The 16,894-nt window shown below is 33.7% G+C and overlaps 1 protein-coding gene across 1 annotated transcript in view; it reads right to left on the reverse strand.

The window, feature by feature from the left end:
- Window positions 1–16,894, reverse strand: part of USH2A (usherin) — a 414,223-nt gene that overhangs the window by 174,942 nt on the left and 222,387 nt on the right. The window contains exons 35-37 of the mRNA XM_035320952.1: window positions 12,428–12,575; window positions 5,078–5,229; window positions 988–1,150 (exon numbers count right to left, since the gene is read on the reverse strand). Of these exons, the coding sequence (XP_035176843.1) occupies window positions 988–1,150; window positions 5,078–5,229; window positions 12,428–12,575 (463 nt within the window). The remainder of the gene's footprint in view (window positions 1–987; window positions 1,151–5,077; window positions 5,230–12,427; window positions 12,576–16,894) is intronic.

Raw genomic sequence — 16,894 nt, forward strand, 5'->3', positions numbered from 1 at the left:
TTTATTATACCTTAGAGCATGCTTAATAGGTCATATTGACACTTTAAATGCTCACACATATTTTGTGATCATTCATTTTTATTCACTGCCCAAGTATTTTACATTTTTATAATAATTGGAGGACACAGCATTTTATTATCAATTGAAAAACAGATACTTTGTATAATTCATTGGGAGAAATGTTCATTTACATACTTTAATGCCTTATACAGTCTTTTACACAAGGGTAACACCACTGTCTAACTCTATTACTCTTAGCACCATTTACACACAAAACTGTATTACTTTGTTTAGGTTTAAAAGACATGGATTAAAAAAAAATCAACAATGGAAACAAGACAGCTGCCCTTGGTACAATATGGCTTAACTAATAATTGTTACTTTTTAATGTTTTGCATTGCATAGTGAATCTGTTTTTTATATGGAAATAAAGAGTTATATTTCTTTTCCTTTTTTCTTTTTAATTGTCTGATTTCATTGCATGATCTTTTAGGTAGCTGGCTGTACAGCCACTTATATAAATTTAAAATATACCCACAATCAACCATATTATGAACAGCTTTCAAGAACAGTTCCCACTTATGTAAGCAAACCAAGTGAAATTTTGTGAGTATAGCTTTCTTATCTGAATGAAGGTGGTAAGATAAGACTCCATGTGTATATCTAGAGACTAAATGAGTGCAGAGGGCTTATCTTCATTTGCCAATGTATGTGTTTGTACAAATATAAAGCACCATAAATCAAAGCAGTAGTTCTTAAAGAATAAAATTGGAATTTCTAAAATAATCAATGGAGTTGCAAAAAAAAAAAAAAAAAAAAAAAAAAAGCAGCAAAATTTAGTGTTAAATATTATATATTTTATATATATATAAAGTTAACACTATATATATAGTGTTAAATATTATATATATATTTTTTTGAAAAATAAAAAATAAACAGAACATCAGTGCTATCATTAGACTTAGGAGAAAGGAAAAAAAAAAATACCTTGATCAGCATAGAAGAGACCAGTGACAAATACTGTGTAGGTCAATTGCCCTTGGGGTTTATCTGGGGCAAGCCATTTTAACTGAACTTCTTTGGACCCATCAACAGTAGCAAATGTATCAATTGTTCCCTCGGGAGCAGCTTCCATGGTCCGAGCTTCTACCTGTGAATTCAACCATGAGCTAAAGGTTTATTGCCATAGTGTAGAAACAGACAAGAAATAAGAAATGCAAAATTTGAAGAAAAGTTATTTTAGGGCAACATAAGCAACAACTATCCAAATAACACTATGTCGTCATTTTTTTTTTTAACACTTCCCTTTCACCTACATCTGTTTGCAGCTGTCCAGAAACTGACATAACCTATTTGACGGCCCCCATAAAAACCAGAAATTGAATACTGGAAAAGACTTAAGAATTTGTTTCTTGAAAACACAGGTGGAACCTCATGTGGCTACATGAGCTTAGTTTTAAGAGAGGAAGCAGATATAGAAGACCACACATTTTTCAATTTCTGTATTTTAAAAGACAACTGAAAGCACATACTTACTGCAGATATTTGATAGAGGAAAAATATGCTTTGCACCTTGAATTAATTTCTAATTTTAACTAGAAAATTTAAGCTGCAGTAAGTAGATCTACTTGTAATGAGAAAAAATACAACATGATGAAAGACCCAGAAAATGTAGTGAGTATGAAAGATTTTTAATTTGAATAAATACTCATTCAAAATTACTGAAATTTAGTATTCATATATCATATCTTGTAGTAAGCATTCAATGGTATGAAAAAAAATAATTTGTTATTACCTTATTTATGGGAACAAGTTTGTTTCTCATACATTATGTATTTGGTATTTGCTAAAGTTTAAGATGTTTTCACACCTTTCTAAGCGCCTCTCAGCTGCAAAGTTCATGGGAGTGCTAATATTTTTAATATGTCACACCTGCTCTATCATCAAAATAACAAAGCATAATTTCTCTGTCCTTGAAATATGAATATTTTACATTTTTGCATGTAAAATTTTGAAAGCCTATTGTTTATAAGTATCTGACTATATCTTTGATGTACATCAATATCTACATGTGTATTCATACACTCTCCATTAACACAAGATTATACTTAAAATAGATGAGCTGCCCCAATAAAGTTAGCAAAGTATTCTTGATAATGATAATGCTTTAAGATAAACAAATGCTCTACAGATTCACTGGATCAGTATCACATTTATTATTTTGATATTTCAGTCAAAATCTTCCTTGTGGAAGAATTTGACTAAACTGTGCTTTCTAAACTAATTTCCCATATGGTTATGCTGCTTAATGTGGGTACTCTGAACTCACCACATTAGAAACTTAGAGAAGCAAATATCAACTACTTTTACTACTGAAAAGGATTAAGATATTCTTAAAACAGTACAAATTCGTAGTAATCTCTACTATAACCTGGAGAGTTGCAAAAGCTGTATTGTGTCTATAATTTATGAGTGCTTCTCAGGAGAAAATTAACACTAAAAACGTTTCCTTATGAACTGCTAGTCTTTTCAGTATAAAAAATACTGAAATACTGTTCAGAATCAGTGCAATTCATGTAACATCCTGTACAGTTACACCTCTGCAGTGCACTTTAAAAACATTATCTTGTGTAAAAAAAAACATAAATTAAAAACACACATATAAACATTCAGCATTTCTTATTTTAAAACACATTTTGTATTTTGTTTCCTTAATATTACTTTATACAGAATCCTTTGATATTTTCAGATGTTTAATAATAATTTAATAAAAATAAAAATATGCTGCTAACATACAAGTAACACTCAATCATAGGAGTTGAATAGAAATTGAATAATAATGAAGGAAAACCATTGTCATCCATCTAGTTTTAAAAGGTAGTACTCTTTACTTCTAGTTATGGCACAAACAAAAATGCTGAAATTAAAGTTTAAAAACAGTGCGGTAAAATTCAGTACTGAGCATTTCAAAGCATTCCACTGTTGCATTAATTTCCTTCTTTTTTTTTGTGCATCTGATATTTACAAGAACTAACACATTTCAATACCATCAGCATATAAGATCTCTCAAATTCCTCCAAAGAATCTATTAGAAGTTACACTATTTCTTAATAAGCCTGTTTTTTTTTTGTTTGTTTTTTTGTTTTGTTTTGTTTTGTTTTTTCCTTAACAGAAAGAGAGCAGATACAAAAGCAATATTTGGCTTTACTAGCAAGAGATTCAAATTCAGCATTTTAGAATTTACATATTACAGATTTGCATTTCACTTGAAAATAAATCATAATCACTAACATTTTAAAACAAAACAAACAAACAAACAAAAACAACACACAACTATCTGACCCAAGTGAAAAACTAATTGAAACACGGAAACTGTAACAATCTTGTAATCTTCTCTCTTCTCCTCCTCTTTCTACCCTTCCCTTCCCTGCTCTCCCCTCTTATCCTCTCCTCTCTTGTCTTCTCTTCCTTTCTAAATGTTGGATTTATATTGTAATTGATATAAAAATCTTTCAAAAAGTCAAATAAAGATGCAGTGTTTTAATTTCCTGGCAGCACTTAGGTGAGCCTAAATAAAGATGTTGTACTTCAATTCCTTTGATTAGAGATGGATCACCGGCTTTGGAAAACAATTTGTGTACTGATCACAGGATGCAGATGAATATCAGCTACAGTAACCCCTACTTTGAATTATTTCAAAAGTCAAGATATGAGTATGGAGTTCAATGGAGACACTGAAAAAGGCCATTAAAAATATTTTAATATCTGTAACTACTGTTGTTCTGTTCTCTCTTTTAATGACTATTTGATAGGACAGAAGTACTGAAAGCATGCATCATGTTTCTTCTGCATGCAGAGTTTGGTAATGACTTGTCTTTAAACATCACTATTAATACAATGGATTAGGGTATTGCACATTGAGTACCTTAAAACAAGCTTTGCTTCTGGGGTATATGGGAAGTTGTAAAAAATGTAAAAGAAAAACTGGCAAAAAGCCATTCAAGCTCTTAAGAGTAAATATCATTCAAAGTAATCCAAGCTGTAAAATGTTTAATGGTTATATAGTCTAGTCATCTTTTAGAGATAGATGATGTTACCAGAATTTGAAAGAAAGCATTCTTGAGAATATTAGAAATGTGACTAACAAATCATAATATATATAAAAAAAATCTTGAAAGTTCTTTCCAGAGAATATATTTCCACAATATATTGATGGAAAACTGAGAACCAAACAACATGAAAGACTATCATTTTTTCCTCTTTTTTCCTCTTTTTCTTTGTTTGTTCACAAAATTAAAAGTGCACACATAAGGTTAATTAAACAAAACAATAAATATCAGAATTATCACAGGTTTCTTTTCATTTATGCCTGAAAACAAACCAAGCATGGTACATATTATTCCAGTTATTCATCAGCTACAGCACTATGAAATCATACTGGATTTATCAGCTCACTTATACATCTAGCAGCCTTTAACAACATAAAAAAAAAGCCTCAGAAGGCTTGCTTTCACAATATATTTAATATTCCTATATTCTCGAATCCTGAAAAAAATGGGTTGTTGTACAAGACTGTTAAAATAAATCCAGTAGAATATTTTGATCACTTATTTGCATTCAAAAGGTATTTGCAAATCACCATATTTTCCTTGCTCCTGTATTGCAACTTCTGACTTCTGCAATTCTCAGATTAACTTCAGTCCTTTCGGTCAGTCAGCTAGAAATTTGCCCATTACTGGAACAGTAACTCTTTCTTTATATTATATTCTTATAAATCTGACTAATCCACATCTGTGCCTTTAAAACATTAATTCTACTTAATTTCAGTAATGTGCATTTCAGCCTCAAATTTTGCCTTTCTTTGCTGTACCTATGTTCCACTTTGGAACAGTGCCTAACAATGACCTATCAAAACTTCAGCAGCTCTTAAACAGGATTTTTTATTTTTTATTTTTTTTAAATGTCACATTTTGCCAGATGGGTTCGTACTGACCAGAGTGAATCATCACCATTTACTCTTATATTCACTGCCATCTGACATTTATTACACTCCCAGAATGCAAATTGATGTACTCACCAATGGACCCAAAGCACAACCTTTTGCAGTACATGCCTGGACTCGGAAGGAATGCAGACTCCAAGGAGCAAGTCCATAAGCATAACAATTTAGCTGTGATGAATTTTGTATCAGAACACCATCCATATACAAGCCATAGCTGGTAATAATACCTATAAAACAATGTGATAGCACTCAATGTCTATACAACTACTGAGTTTAGAAGAAAACATTTAATGCTACAGACATTCGGGTCATGGTAGTATTTCACATAGTTCACAGTTAAGCAGTTAACTATTTAACAGTACTGTGTATATAACAGAATAAACACACACTCCCATCTTTAATTGTTGAAAACCTCAGCAGTGGACCACATCCTTTGAAAAACAATTACACTCTTCCAAAGATTACACATGAATAAACCTGTTAGTGGGTAGCAGCTAACATCACCCTGGAATTAGGAAAATCGAGGCATATCTGTTTCACAGCTAACTCTGCATATGGCAGAGAAACTGGAAAGACACACAAAACCATCTCAGAGACTCACAGGTCTTAACAGCTTTAGACCTAGAAAAAACAGCAATTGACATTATAATTGAAATGTTGAAGGACAACTCAGAGAAGCACTATAACTATATCAGTAGCAAGCTTTTTGTCATGCAAAACACCTTATTAATACTCATTCATAATTATCCCAGATTTTGTGCATTTTACCAACAAATTAGACACATCATTAATTTATTTTATTTTGCAGTTCTAGCCACATTTCTAAAAAAACAAACAACAACAACAAAAAAAAAACAGACAGTAGTATTGATTATAGTTTCCTTATCTGTATGCTGTAGAAAAAGTCCTGAATTATTTTTTACCTATTCAATTTAAAGAAAGAAAACATATTTGCAATTTCAAAGCAAAACATCAAAAAGATTTCTAGAGAGGATAATGGTCTTTCTGGTGTAATTGACTAATACGAACTCAAAAATCACAGGGGACTGTTCATCTCATAAGGAAATCTAAATCTCTGCTCTTCCAAAGCTGTGTGATGGGTTAGCATGAACCCTGTACAGACTATACATACACAGTGCTTTGACTGTCATGAACTAAAGACTGAATGTTACAGATCTGCTTAGACTGTGGATATTGAGCTTACAAAGAGTCATTTCTCTTGGGGATATTCCTCCATCTTTCTCACTTCTCATTTTTTTTAAGCTCTTTAAATATGGAATCTTAAGACCAATAAATGCAAAACTATGGGAAGATTCATTAGACTTGAAGCCATTTCAGAGGATGGCTTCTGATTTTCCCATTTTAAGTACATATCCCCATTTCTGAGAACACTCACAGGCTGAAGTACATACCCAGAAAGAACATCAAAGTAGAAATCTAATGACAATCAATCTTCTACAAAGTTGTAGCTGTCATTTCTCCTTCCAAAAACTAGAAATACTATTTTACTCCAATGTGGCAAGCAAGAGAAAGGTAATTCTTTTTCTATTCAAGCACAGTATTTCACGGTGAAGATTTAAGTCATTGCTGAGTGGTTGCCATTAGTATGGCCAATTCTGGTTTCATATGCAAGTGCAGGAATCTTTGCATCATGTTGACAGATATTCTTTTTAGGTAACTTTACAGCATTTTTACTAATTACAGACAAGAATGAGGCTATTCTAGTTTTCTGAAATACAATTGAGGGTGGTCGAATAAAAAACAAATGTTTATGGTCTGACTTTCTAAAGAGTTTGGTATCTGTACATAACTGATTTCAACTGGACTTGGAGACTTCCCAGTAGATTTGAAAAGTCAGACTTCCAGTGCAAGTTCTTTTGGTCTTGTTTGCAATTCTGCAATCAAAGTATTCCAGAATTGCCTTCTCCCTCAGTCAGTTATTCTGGACATGACAGATCGTGAGGCACGTATAGTGAGTGTATCCTTGAGAATTGAAAAAATATATACAAAAAATAATAGGGAAAACATCTTAATATTGTAAAAATTGCTCAGTTCATCTTGCCTTCACTTAAAACAGAAGTTTTTGAAACTACATTGAGGAAGATTGTTTGAAATTGAGAAAAGATTTTTCTCTCAATGGAGAAATGCTTCATAAATAAAAGTGTATACACAACTGTTTCAGTTGGGTTTTGAAGTGTTACACTTCAAAAGATATATATGCTAAAGCAATGCAGAGCTGTGTATGGTAAAGTGATTCACAGACTCTTCAATTCTTTTCTCTTCTAGAAAAGTGAGAGGCTAAACTCAAGTCAGACACTAGAGAAATATATGTGGGAGGAATTCCTGGTAAATCACACACTATGAATCCTACCATATTTGACAGGCTTCCTAAAGCAAAAATCCCTTGGGGTTCCATATCTAGTTGCTTGTAAAGCAAGGGCATCAATGGTTGATATTTGTCCTACATTAAATAAACAAACTATCAAATAAAAATGTTTCATATTTATCTCAGAAAAGAAAAACTTTAAGACTGAAAAGGGTAAGCACTGTCATTTTGGATGTGTTTTACAGGGGAGAAAAAAAAAAAGTACTTTGAGTACTTATATCAGTGGTACTAACTGACAAATGGACAAATCACATCATTATTTCCTTTGATATTTACAGTAACAGCATGAATCATAATGAACTAATTTTATATTAATGTAGGTGCCGTAGGTACCTCTATGGAAACCCCACTGTAACTCAGTGATAATTAGTTGGACTGTTCTTTAAAGTGTTCCTGCAACTACACTTTTATGCAGTATCTCCGCTACGAGGAGCATTCTGACAGTCAACACTGTGAGCTCTTGTTCGTCCTCCCAGTACTGTCTGAGAACAATTACCTTTAATAACCTGATATCTGTTGATTTTATTTCTGCCTTTGCCTTATATGACTTTTATGGGGAAAATTAAAGAATGAAAAGAAAAAAAAAAGTGTTTTTTTTTTTTTGTTTGTTTGTTTGTTTTCTAAACAAAAATGTTAGTAGCTTGAGATGGGAACACATTTCAGACAATAAATCAGACGATAAATCTTTTTGGCCAGGTGATAAATAACTTAGGCTCTCTGTCTCAGCAGTATATGCTTCCAAGACTTGGTAGATACTCCTGAAGAGCTTACCATCCACAAAATATTGAAGATTATAACACATTTGTGATTGCAAGGTTTAAGATGGGGCAAAAGGTGGCTATGAAATGATGTAGTTTATTCATAATTAAGTCTAGATAGATAGATTAATTCTTGGTTTAGCTGAAGACAAAATCACTGTTGACTATATTACATTCCACTCTTGAAAAGAAACCCAACTGTGCAATTTAGGTTTAAATTGAAGAAAACTCTCTACACATTTGACATATATGTAGATATATTTCTCCGTCCCAGGAGAAAGTGTTTTTGCTGTAAAGCGACATACCTCAGGGTCATACCTCCTCAACTATTTTATTGTTGGTTTGAAAATAAGATTAAAAAAAATGTGCATTAAAAACATATTCAGCATATCATTTTCCAAATATCTTTTTTCTACACCTGATAATTAAATGAAATATCTGAAGCAATATTAGGCAGAGAAATAGGTGCACATTTTCCCACTTTATATGAAATACTTTTTCACAAAATATAAATTGGCCTTAAATTGACCAAAAATGTAGGCCAGAAACTCAATGTCCATGTTCTGATAACATCACCCTTTGACATCTACATGGTCCCTTAGCCCAGTAAGTCTCAAAGCTTTTTTTTTTTTTTTTTTTTTTTTTTTTCATCTTGTGCCATTTTTCTGAAGAACCCAAGTAGCCTGTAATACTATTTGCTATAAGTGACCTCAAGAGTGGCATACTAATCCCCCTTAACTTTGTCTATTTGATAGCAAGTAGGTAGACTCCATATATATCAAGAGAGCATAGTAAAGTCTATGGCTGTGCAATGTTGTCCCGGTCAGCTTACACACTTACTCAACATTAGCAACACCTAATAAATAAGAGATTCCTCAGCCTATGGAAATGCATAGTAACTTCTACATATAGTGTGAGAAGGACGGGAAAGGAATGGCTGCAGAGATCTACCAAGGAGATGACAATTCATGACATGCAAGTTGTTGCAGTTCAGAGGTTTCCACCTGAAACCAAGACAAAAATCAGCAATTTCAAAATGTGGTACTTATGCCTAGTAGACTGAAAGTATGAACCAGTTAAGTCAAGAGTGGGAAACAGTTTATATTCTTCTGCAAATAAAGGAGCTACATTAGAACTCATTAACCTCAAGTCATGAACATACATCACTAAAATGCTAAAGCAGCAAAATCTAAGGCAAAGAACCTTTTGCTGGTCTTTCTCACAGTTCAGTCTTTTCAACCACAGTATTCTTCAGCATCCCACACAGTTTTAAAATACTGACAGAAACAGTGATTATGAATGATATGGCCACTAGGCAGCCCAAAAGATAGTCTGCAAATTAAAAATAAAAATTACTGAACAATGAAAGCTTTCCTGATCACGTAGTTACTCAGTGAAAAGTTTTAGAACTTTTTAAAAATTAATTATTTTTATGAAATAAGCGATGCACATAGGAAATAGGAAAAAAAAAAAAAAAGAAATAGGAACTTGGTAAAGTGTGTTATTAGTTATACAGTCTTTTTAAGACTCCCAAAGATGTGGGGGAGGAGAAGAAAAGGAAAAACAAAATTCACATAACCTTTGTACTTTTGTTGACTATTGTGCAAGTGAGATCATACTATGCTGAAAAAGTGAAGGCCCCAGTGAGCCTTATGGTTGTCAAATTCTCATGAGACAGCAGTTCTTCCACTCTTAGGTACTTGGCAAGAGCTCATAGGTGGAAGGAGAAGCAGCCCTTCTTCACGACAGCAGCTAACTATATTGAGTCCCTTCCACCAATTCTGGGTGCATCAAAAAAATGTCTAACAGCAACACACATGGTATCCATACATTACTGAACAATGACAACAGTTCCATGGGAAAAATTCTCAATAGGCTTCAAATAATGGGAAGGTATAGAAATACCAGAGAATACTTTTACAAGGGACAGAAGAGTATAATTTCTTTTATAAAATTCCTCTGATTCTTCTCACAGCTATTGTTCATCTAGTTTGTTTCACAGCTTTCCTAATATATTTATGTTGTTTTCTAATAACCTATTTATTATATTTAAAAGGAGAGTCAGACCATGTACAGTAAACACCATATTAACAAGAAGAAACAATGTGAAAATTCATAGAATCATAGAATAGTTTGGGTTGGAAGGGACCTTAAATACCATCTACTATCCCCCTTGTTCCACCCCCTTCACCATAGGCAGGGACACATCCCACTAGACAAGGATGCCCAAAGTCCCATACACCCTGGACTTGAACACTTCCAGAGATTGGGCATCCACAGCTTCTCTGGGCAACCTGTTCCAGTGTCTCACCACTCTCTGAGTGAAGAATTTCTTCCTTATCTTATCTAAACCCATCTATTTTTTGTAGTGAAAAACGGTTACCCCTTGTCCTATCATTACAATCCCTGATAAACCAGTCTCTCCCCAGCTTTCCTGTAGGCCCTCTTTAAGTACAGGAAGGTCACTGTAAGGTCTCCCTGGTGCCTTCTCTTCTCCAGGCTGAAAAACGCAAACTTTCTCAGCCTGTCTTCATAGGAGAGGTGCTCCAGCCCTCTGATCATCCACATGGTCCTCCTCTGGACTCGCTCCAACAGGCCCATGTCCTTGTGCTGGGTGGCCAGAGATGAATGCAGTACTCCAGGTGGGATCTCATGAAAATGGAGTAGAGGGGAAGAATCACCTCCCTTGATCTGTGTCCATCTGCAGGCCATACTTTGATGCAGCCCAGGATAGTTGGCTTTCTGGGCTGCAAGCACACAAACTTTTCATCCACCAGTACCCCTAAGTCCTTCTCCTCAGGGTTGCTCTCAATCTACTCATCACCCAGCCTGTACTCATGTTTGGGATTGCCCTGACCCAGATGCAGAACTTTGCACTTGGCCTTGTTGAACTGCACGTTGCACACACCAGTCCACCTCTTAAATCTGTCAAGGTCTCTCTGGATGGCAACCGTTTCCTCCAGTGTGTCAAGTTTATTAATGTATTCCCAACTTGCACTTGTTTGAAAGGAAGCTCAGGGAACTTAATTTATCAAAATATAGGTCTTTATTCTGTCTTGTAGGTAGGAATGTATAAATACATGTATGTGTGTGCTTATATATTTATACATGCATTGGTTAGTTAAATCACCCTCCAAACCATTTGTATGTTTTTCCCTACAATACAAGGATAACAAAATCAGGTCCTGGTATGAACTATTACATGTAAAAAATGTCAATTTAATTGGAAATGGGTCAGGGCTTGGACACTAAGCCACATATATGGCCTTCCTTCTTCTTCCCTCTATTTTCCCCCTTCTTCCTTTTTCCCTTCCCCTCTTTTCCTTCCTCTAAGCCACAGACTTTGATGGTGTATTAGTAACACAATGAGAGGATTTCTAAGGGTCCAGGAGGCAAAATCCTCTAGCATGACACCCATACAAGGAACCATAAATTATCAAATATATTCTTTAACAGCAGATGACATGCTCTTATTTCCTTTTAAAAGTAACATAAGATCTTACAGAATGCTACAAATATGTAGCCTTACAATCACTGATTTTTTGGAAACCATTTCAAGTGCCTTGTAGTGAAGTTGTACAGGCAGCTTGTGCCCTTTCACAGTTGAAAGCAGGGGTAAACTTGCAGGGGGGGAAATAAAATTCATGTGAAACGACTTTAAGAAAAGATTGAGATACATACCAATACAATACCCCAATGAGGAAAACATTTCTGTCACTTACATTCAGTGATTTCTGCATGGCTTCCTCTGCTGTGATATAAACTGTCATATGCATAATAATAAAATCAAGGTGAAACATTTGTTCAGAAGTGTTACATATGCATATTTCACAATGGAAAATATTTCTAAACAAAAGAAAGTATATTATTTAACTTCCACAGCCATGCAAATGTACACGTCCAAGATGATTACACAGAACATATCTGTTATCACATATCAATTAATGTAAAAGAAATTCATGTTTTATTTGAGGGTAGAATGAGCATCCTAGATGGATACTCTCCAAGAATGCCTATTCCTCAGCTCAATTGTCCTGGAAAACATTAAACAATAAGATGCAGTACACAAGAACTATCAAAAGGGAGCACTTTTGAGCCACTGAAACCATACAGCAGGCTGAAAACCACAATCTTCTAGCTGCAGACAATGATACTATCTCAGGTATTTTATGTGCTAAAATGATCATTAAAAATTAAGCACCACATATAAGCTGCCATTTAGAATATTAATTTACCTTTACTAATCATCTTTTTAACTTGAGGCTAAAAGAGTTCACTTACCATTCGGATACTCAGGCTTAGCCCATGAGATGTTAAAAGAGTCAGATGAATATGACTGGGCTTTCGGAGCAGGAACACCTTCTGGTGTACTCTCATCTGTTACAGCTTTGCTAGCTTCACTTATTGAACATCCACCTCCAGTGCAAGCCTTAAAATAAGAATATTTCAATGTAATACCAATAATTTTTGAGTCTTAGCACTTCATTTTTGTAAAGATTTATATTTTTTTTACATATGTGGACTTAGTAAGTCTGTGATTTTCATAAAAGATTCCTATCATAGATTTGGTCACCTCTTAACAAGAAATGTGCTATTTGTGATACTTATTTTTAGGTATAAAATTGATAAAACCTTATACTGATGTTTGACTCAGTATTTTGCATTTGACTGTGAGTCACAATCACAAGTAGATTTCCACTGCTTTTGCAGAAACAGTGCAAAACTCTTCTCGAATTGACTAAATAGTTCTCACAACTTTCAGACAATATACTGACCAAGTTGCAGTGCACTTAAAAATTATCTCGATGAATAGTCATTCAGGAAAAAAAAAGTAAAAAAAAAAAAAGACATTTGGAGAGTCCTGCACTTCATGACAGCAGACTGGGTGTAGTGCAGATGCAATTAAAACACTGAAAAAACACTTTATTATAAATCAATATGTAACAATTATTATTGCATGTTTATGGATAATAGTCAAATCATTTGTATTTCAGTTACCATGGAAGATTGATTACACCACTTTTGCATTTTGCTTGATTATGAAGCAACACAATGTACAAGAAATTGCACATCAGCTCATATATCAGGCTTTTAAAGTTTCACATGTGGCAACATAAGACTATGAAGCTAGCTCTTACATATGCTGGTTTTCCAATTATTTGCACTAAGATCAGTGACAAGAGACAGGATTTGCTATAAAAGTTAAATATATATATACAAAAATACATTCTGTACTGGATTTCAATGTTTTGTTTGATTTATTTTTTACTATTTTTTTTAGCAGTAAAATAAATTAAAACCTGAATTCAACAAAGATTCAGATACTCATTAATTAAAACATTTGTTTTTGACTCTGTGTTGAAATGGACAGGTAGGCCTTTCTGGATCATCGACACTAAAATAAAAAACCAACCTTCCTATCCAGATACCCAGGAATAAAATGCTTCTTTTAATCATGTATATTTTATTTTAAAGGATTAGCTTCAATTTCCTATTTCTGAGTGCATTTCCAATCAGAGAACTGTCAGTGTATTTCCTACTCTGTTCCAAAGGCACATACGAGCCCCATGGGTAAAACTAAGAACTAGATGTGAATGAGAGGCTACTTTATACACCAAGATCATTTTGATTTCACTGAAAATTACACTCCCAACACAACTAAAGAATGACTCCTTGCGTTCAGTTTGGGCTGTCAAATAATGATGAAAGAATGGAACCTTAGTTTTGGGAACATCCAAAAATGGCATTTACTTTAAATGAGTTTGTGTTTAAAAATAAGTCATCTTAAACAAACACTAAGATAATTCTTAACTTTTTGATATGGAAAATATTTAAGAACATCATACTTCCAGCAAAGCTACACTATTCTTCAAATGATTTAGCTCCTACTGACTTCAGGAAGAAGCCCAGAAAGCCACCTCTGGAAGACCTCTTCCCCCTGTGTTCCTCACTCCCTTGCTAAATGCATTCCATTGAGCTTTGCCTAGAAGTGGAGGGTTTTTTAATTCAGGGGTTCATTAACAGCGGCCTTCCCATTCATTTATTTCTTGAATTTCCTGAGTAATTTTAGTGTCTTGGAAACTTGCTGGTGTATGAAGTTTCTGATTCTTCTAGTGAAAATCAGTAAACAAAGCTCATCTGTACTTTAAATAGTGGAATTTTAGATTAGTGCATCCAAATGGGCTGGACATTGTTGGGACTTCAGTGATCACATCCAGCGATCACATTCAGCTCAAAGCCATGAAATCCCACATCCACATTGAATCCCGTAGTGCCATGCTAAACTTCATTGAAGATCAGATTTGGGATAAAATTTGAAAAAATACCAATGCATCTAGAGAGCCAAGGGACAGGTGTACACTACATAGTGAGACACAACACAGCGATTCTCCAGCTAGCACCCAAGCTAGACTACCCATACAACACAGCAGCAAGGAGATACTAAACAGCTAAAAAATTAAAACAGTCAAGCCATGGTGTGCCACCCCACTTAATTTTAAATGCAGCCTTTTAGCTTTCAATTTTCTTCCAGTATGGCCTGGCTCACATCCATCCAGCTTAGAGCAGGAATAGAGCAAAAGGAAATCCCTTTGTACTAAACCATGCAGACGTGACCTTAGACTTCTCAGTTGACTTTTAGAAAGAAGCATTAGACTTGTTTACAAAAGCTGTTGCACTCACAATACATAGCAATAAAATTGTTACATATTGTAGCAATTGGCTGTAATTGCTACAGCCAATATGTAATGTAGCAAAATGGCTGTAATCAATTGTGAAAAATTATAACATCATACAAAGATAAACATTTTGTTAACTTTATTTAATGTACTTATATTAACCTTGCCATACAAAAGTTAAAGCCATCAGCCTGTGAGATACTGAAAATTCTCCTAATCAGCTGAGTGTTCAAAGTGTTCAAAGCTGCAATTTTTGATAACTCAATTTTCGTTTACCCACATAAACCAAAAACTGTTTTTGCATGGATACAAAACAAAATTAGTGTTACCTGTGAAAGAAGCAAAAAGAAAAATGCTCTAGCTTACAAAACTATTTCATCCTAGACAAAAAATAAAAATAAAAATGAAGATTTTAATTAAGTCTCCATTATTTAAGGTATGGTGTTGTTTTTGTTTTAAAACTTTTAATAAAATTCAGATAAAACTATATTTTAACTAAATGTTTTGACTTCTTTCCAGGAGCACTTGGTTTCATTCTTTCATTTTGTTTCGTTTTCTTGGGGAAGGGGGAGGGGGCTGCTCATGAGTTTGTTTATTATTATTATTATTGTTTGTTTGTTGTTGTGGTTTTTGGTTTTTATTTTTTACCTTTTTGCTTCAAGTATAATTGTCTACTTTTAACCTTCATAACTTGTAAATCTCTACTTTTACATAGTTCTCAAACTACTCTGACAAGTTCTAAATACAATGGGTACAAATATTTTAAGACTACCTGTTTTACCACACCAAAAAAAAATGGGCATCTCATGTACTTTTAGACTTGCTATGTTCAAAACTGCAAGGACACTTATATCTTCTAACCTGCCTGTAACAGACCATTTTATCTGATTGACCATCACCAGAAGAAATTATCTTTCTCTCAGGTTCTGGTTATCACTGATGCAATACAAATTTATATATATATATAGAGAGAAAGATAGATATATAGATATATAAGAGAGAGAGAAAAAAATATAAAGATCAAGGGTTCCTAAAAATGTATGTAAAAATGTATGTAAAACTTTGCAAATAGTTGTACACTGTAATGAAATAAAAACAAAATCTACACACCACTTCATGGTTTAACTATATCCCAAGGCAGAACCACCAAATGAGGCAGTCCTGGTTGCTCCCCAGATTCTAGCTGTTCACCTCCCTTGATTCTTTCTCCTTGTGTCTGTGTTCAGGATCTGTGCAGGAGCATAGAAAAGCTGTGGCACAGCAAGACATCACAAATACTTCTGATAGTCTTGGTTGCTTATGAAGGTTTAAAGTGCTTGCTGAAGTACTGTTGCAGTTTTCAACATGGTACTATTTTACATGGTATGCAATTTACTATGCTGAAATGTCTGGGCACAAATGAATTAATTTCAGCACAAATGTAAGCTTTAATTAGACTGAATATCCTTGCTTTTTCAAGTTCAAGTCAGATCGTTATCATTACCTGAAAGTAGTTTATTTTATTTTTTTATTTTTTTTTTTTTTGTGGCATAGTATTTAGAACATTCAAGAGCATGTTAAGGGAAAAAAAATGAATGCATACACAGTCTACATAAATGTAAATTTATTCATAATCAAGAGTGGAATATTTTTCTATGGCATTTATCAAAGCAAATATCCTTATAACGGTATTGTTATAAAATCAACAGTGTGCTTAAAACAAGGGACAATCTCATGCCTTTATATACATATTTTCAGATTTGTTAGTGAACTGAATCTTCATATTGTCACAAAACCAAAACCATTACTATAGAAATACAATGAAAGCACTTTTAAAATATTTTGAATAAACAAACCGGTATGTTATAGTGACCTCTTTTCCTTTCTGCTATTTCCTTCTACGTATGGATTTTATGAAAATAATAATAATAATAATAATGCTTATGGTATAAAATATGAAAGGCTATCATTTTCAAATACATTAAACGTTTTTCCACATGTTGGAGGCAGGCAACATTTTTAAGTCTTTCATGTATTTCTGGTCAATTCTTGATCAGAACCGAACCCTGTCCAATTAACATTCAAGTTATCC

The sequence above is a fragment of the Oxyura jamaicensis genome, chromosome 3 (assembly GCF_011077185.1).
Source record: "Oxyura jamaicensis isolate SHBP4307 breed ruddy duck chromosome 3, BPBGC_Ojam_1.0, whole genome shotgun sequence".
NCBI lineage: Eukaryota > Metazoa > Chordata > Aves > Anseriformes > Anatidae > Oxyura > Oxyura jamaicensis.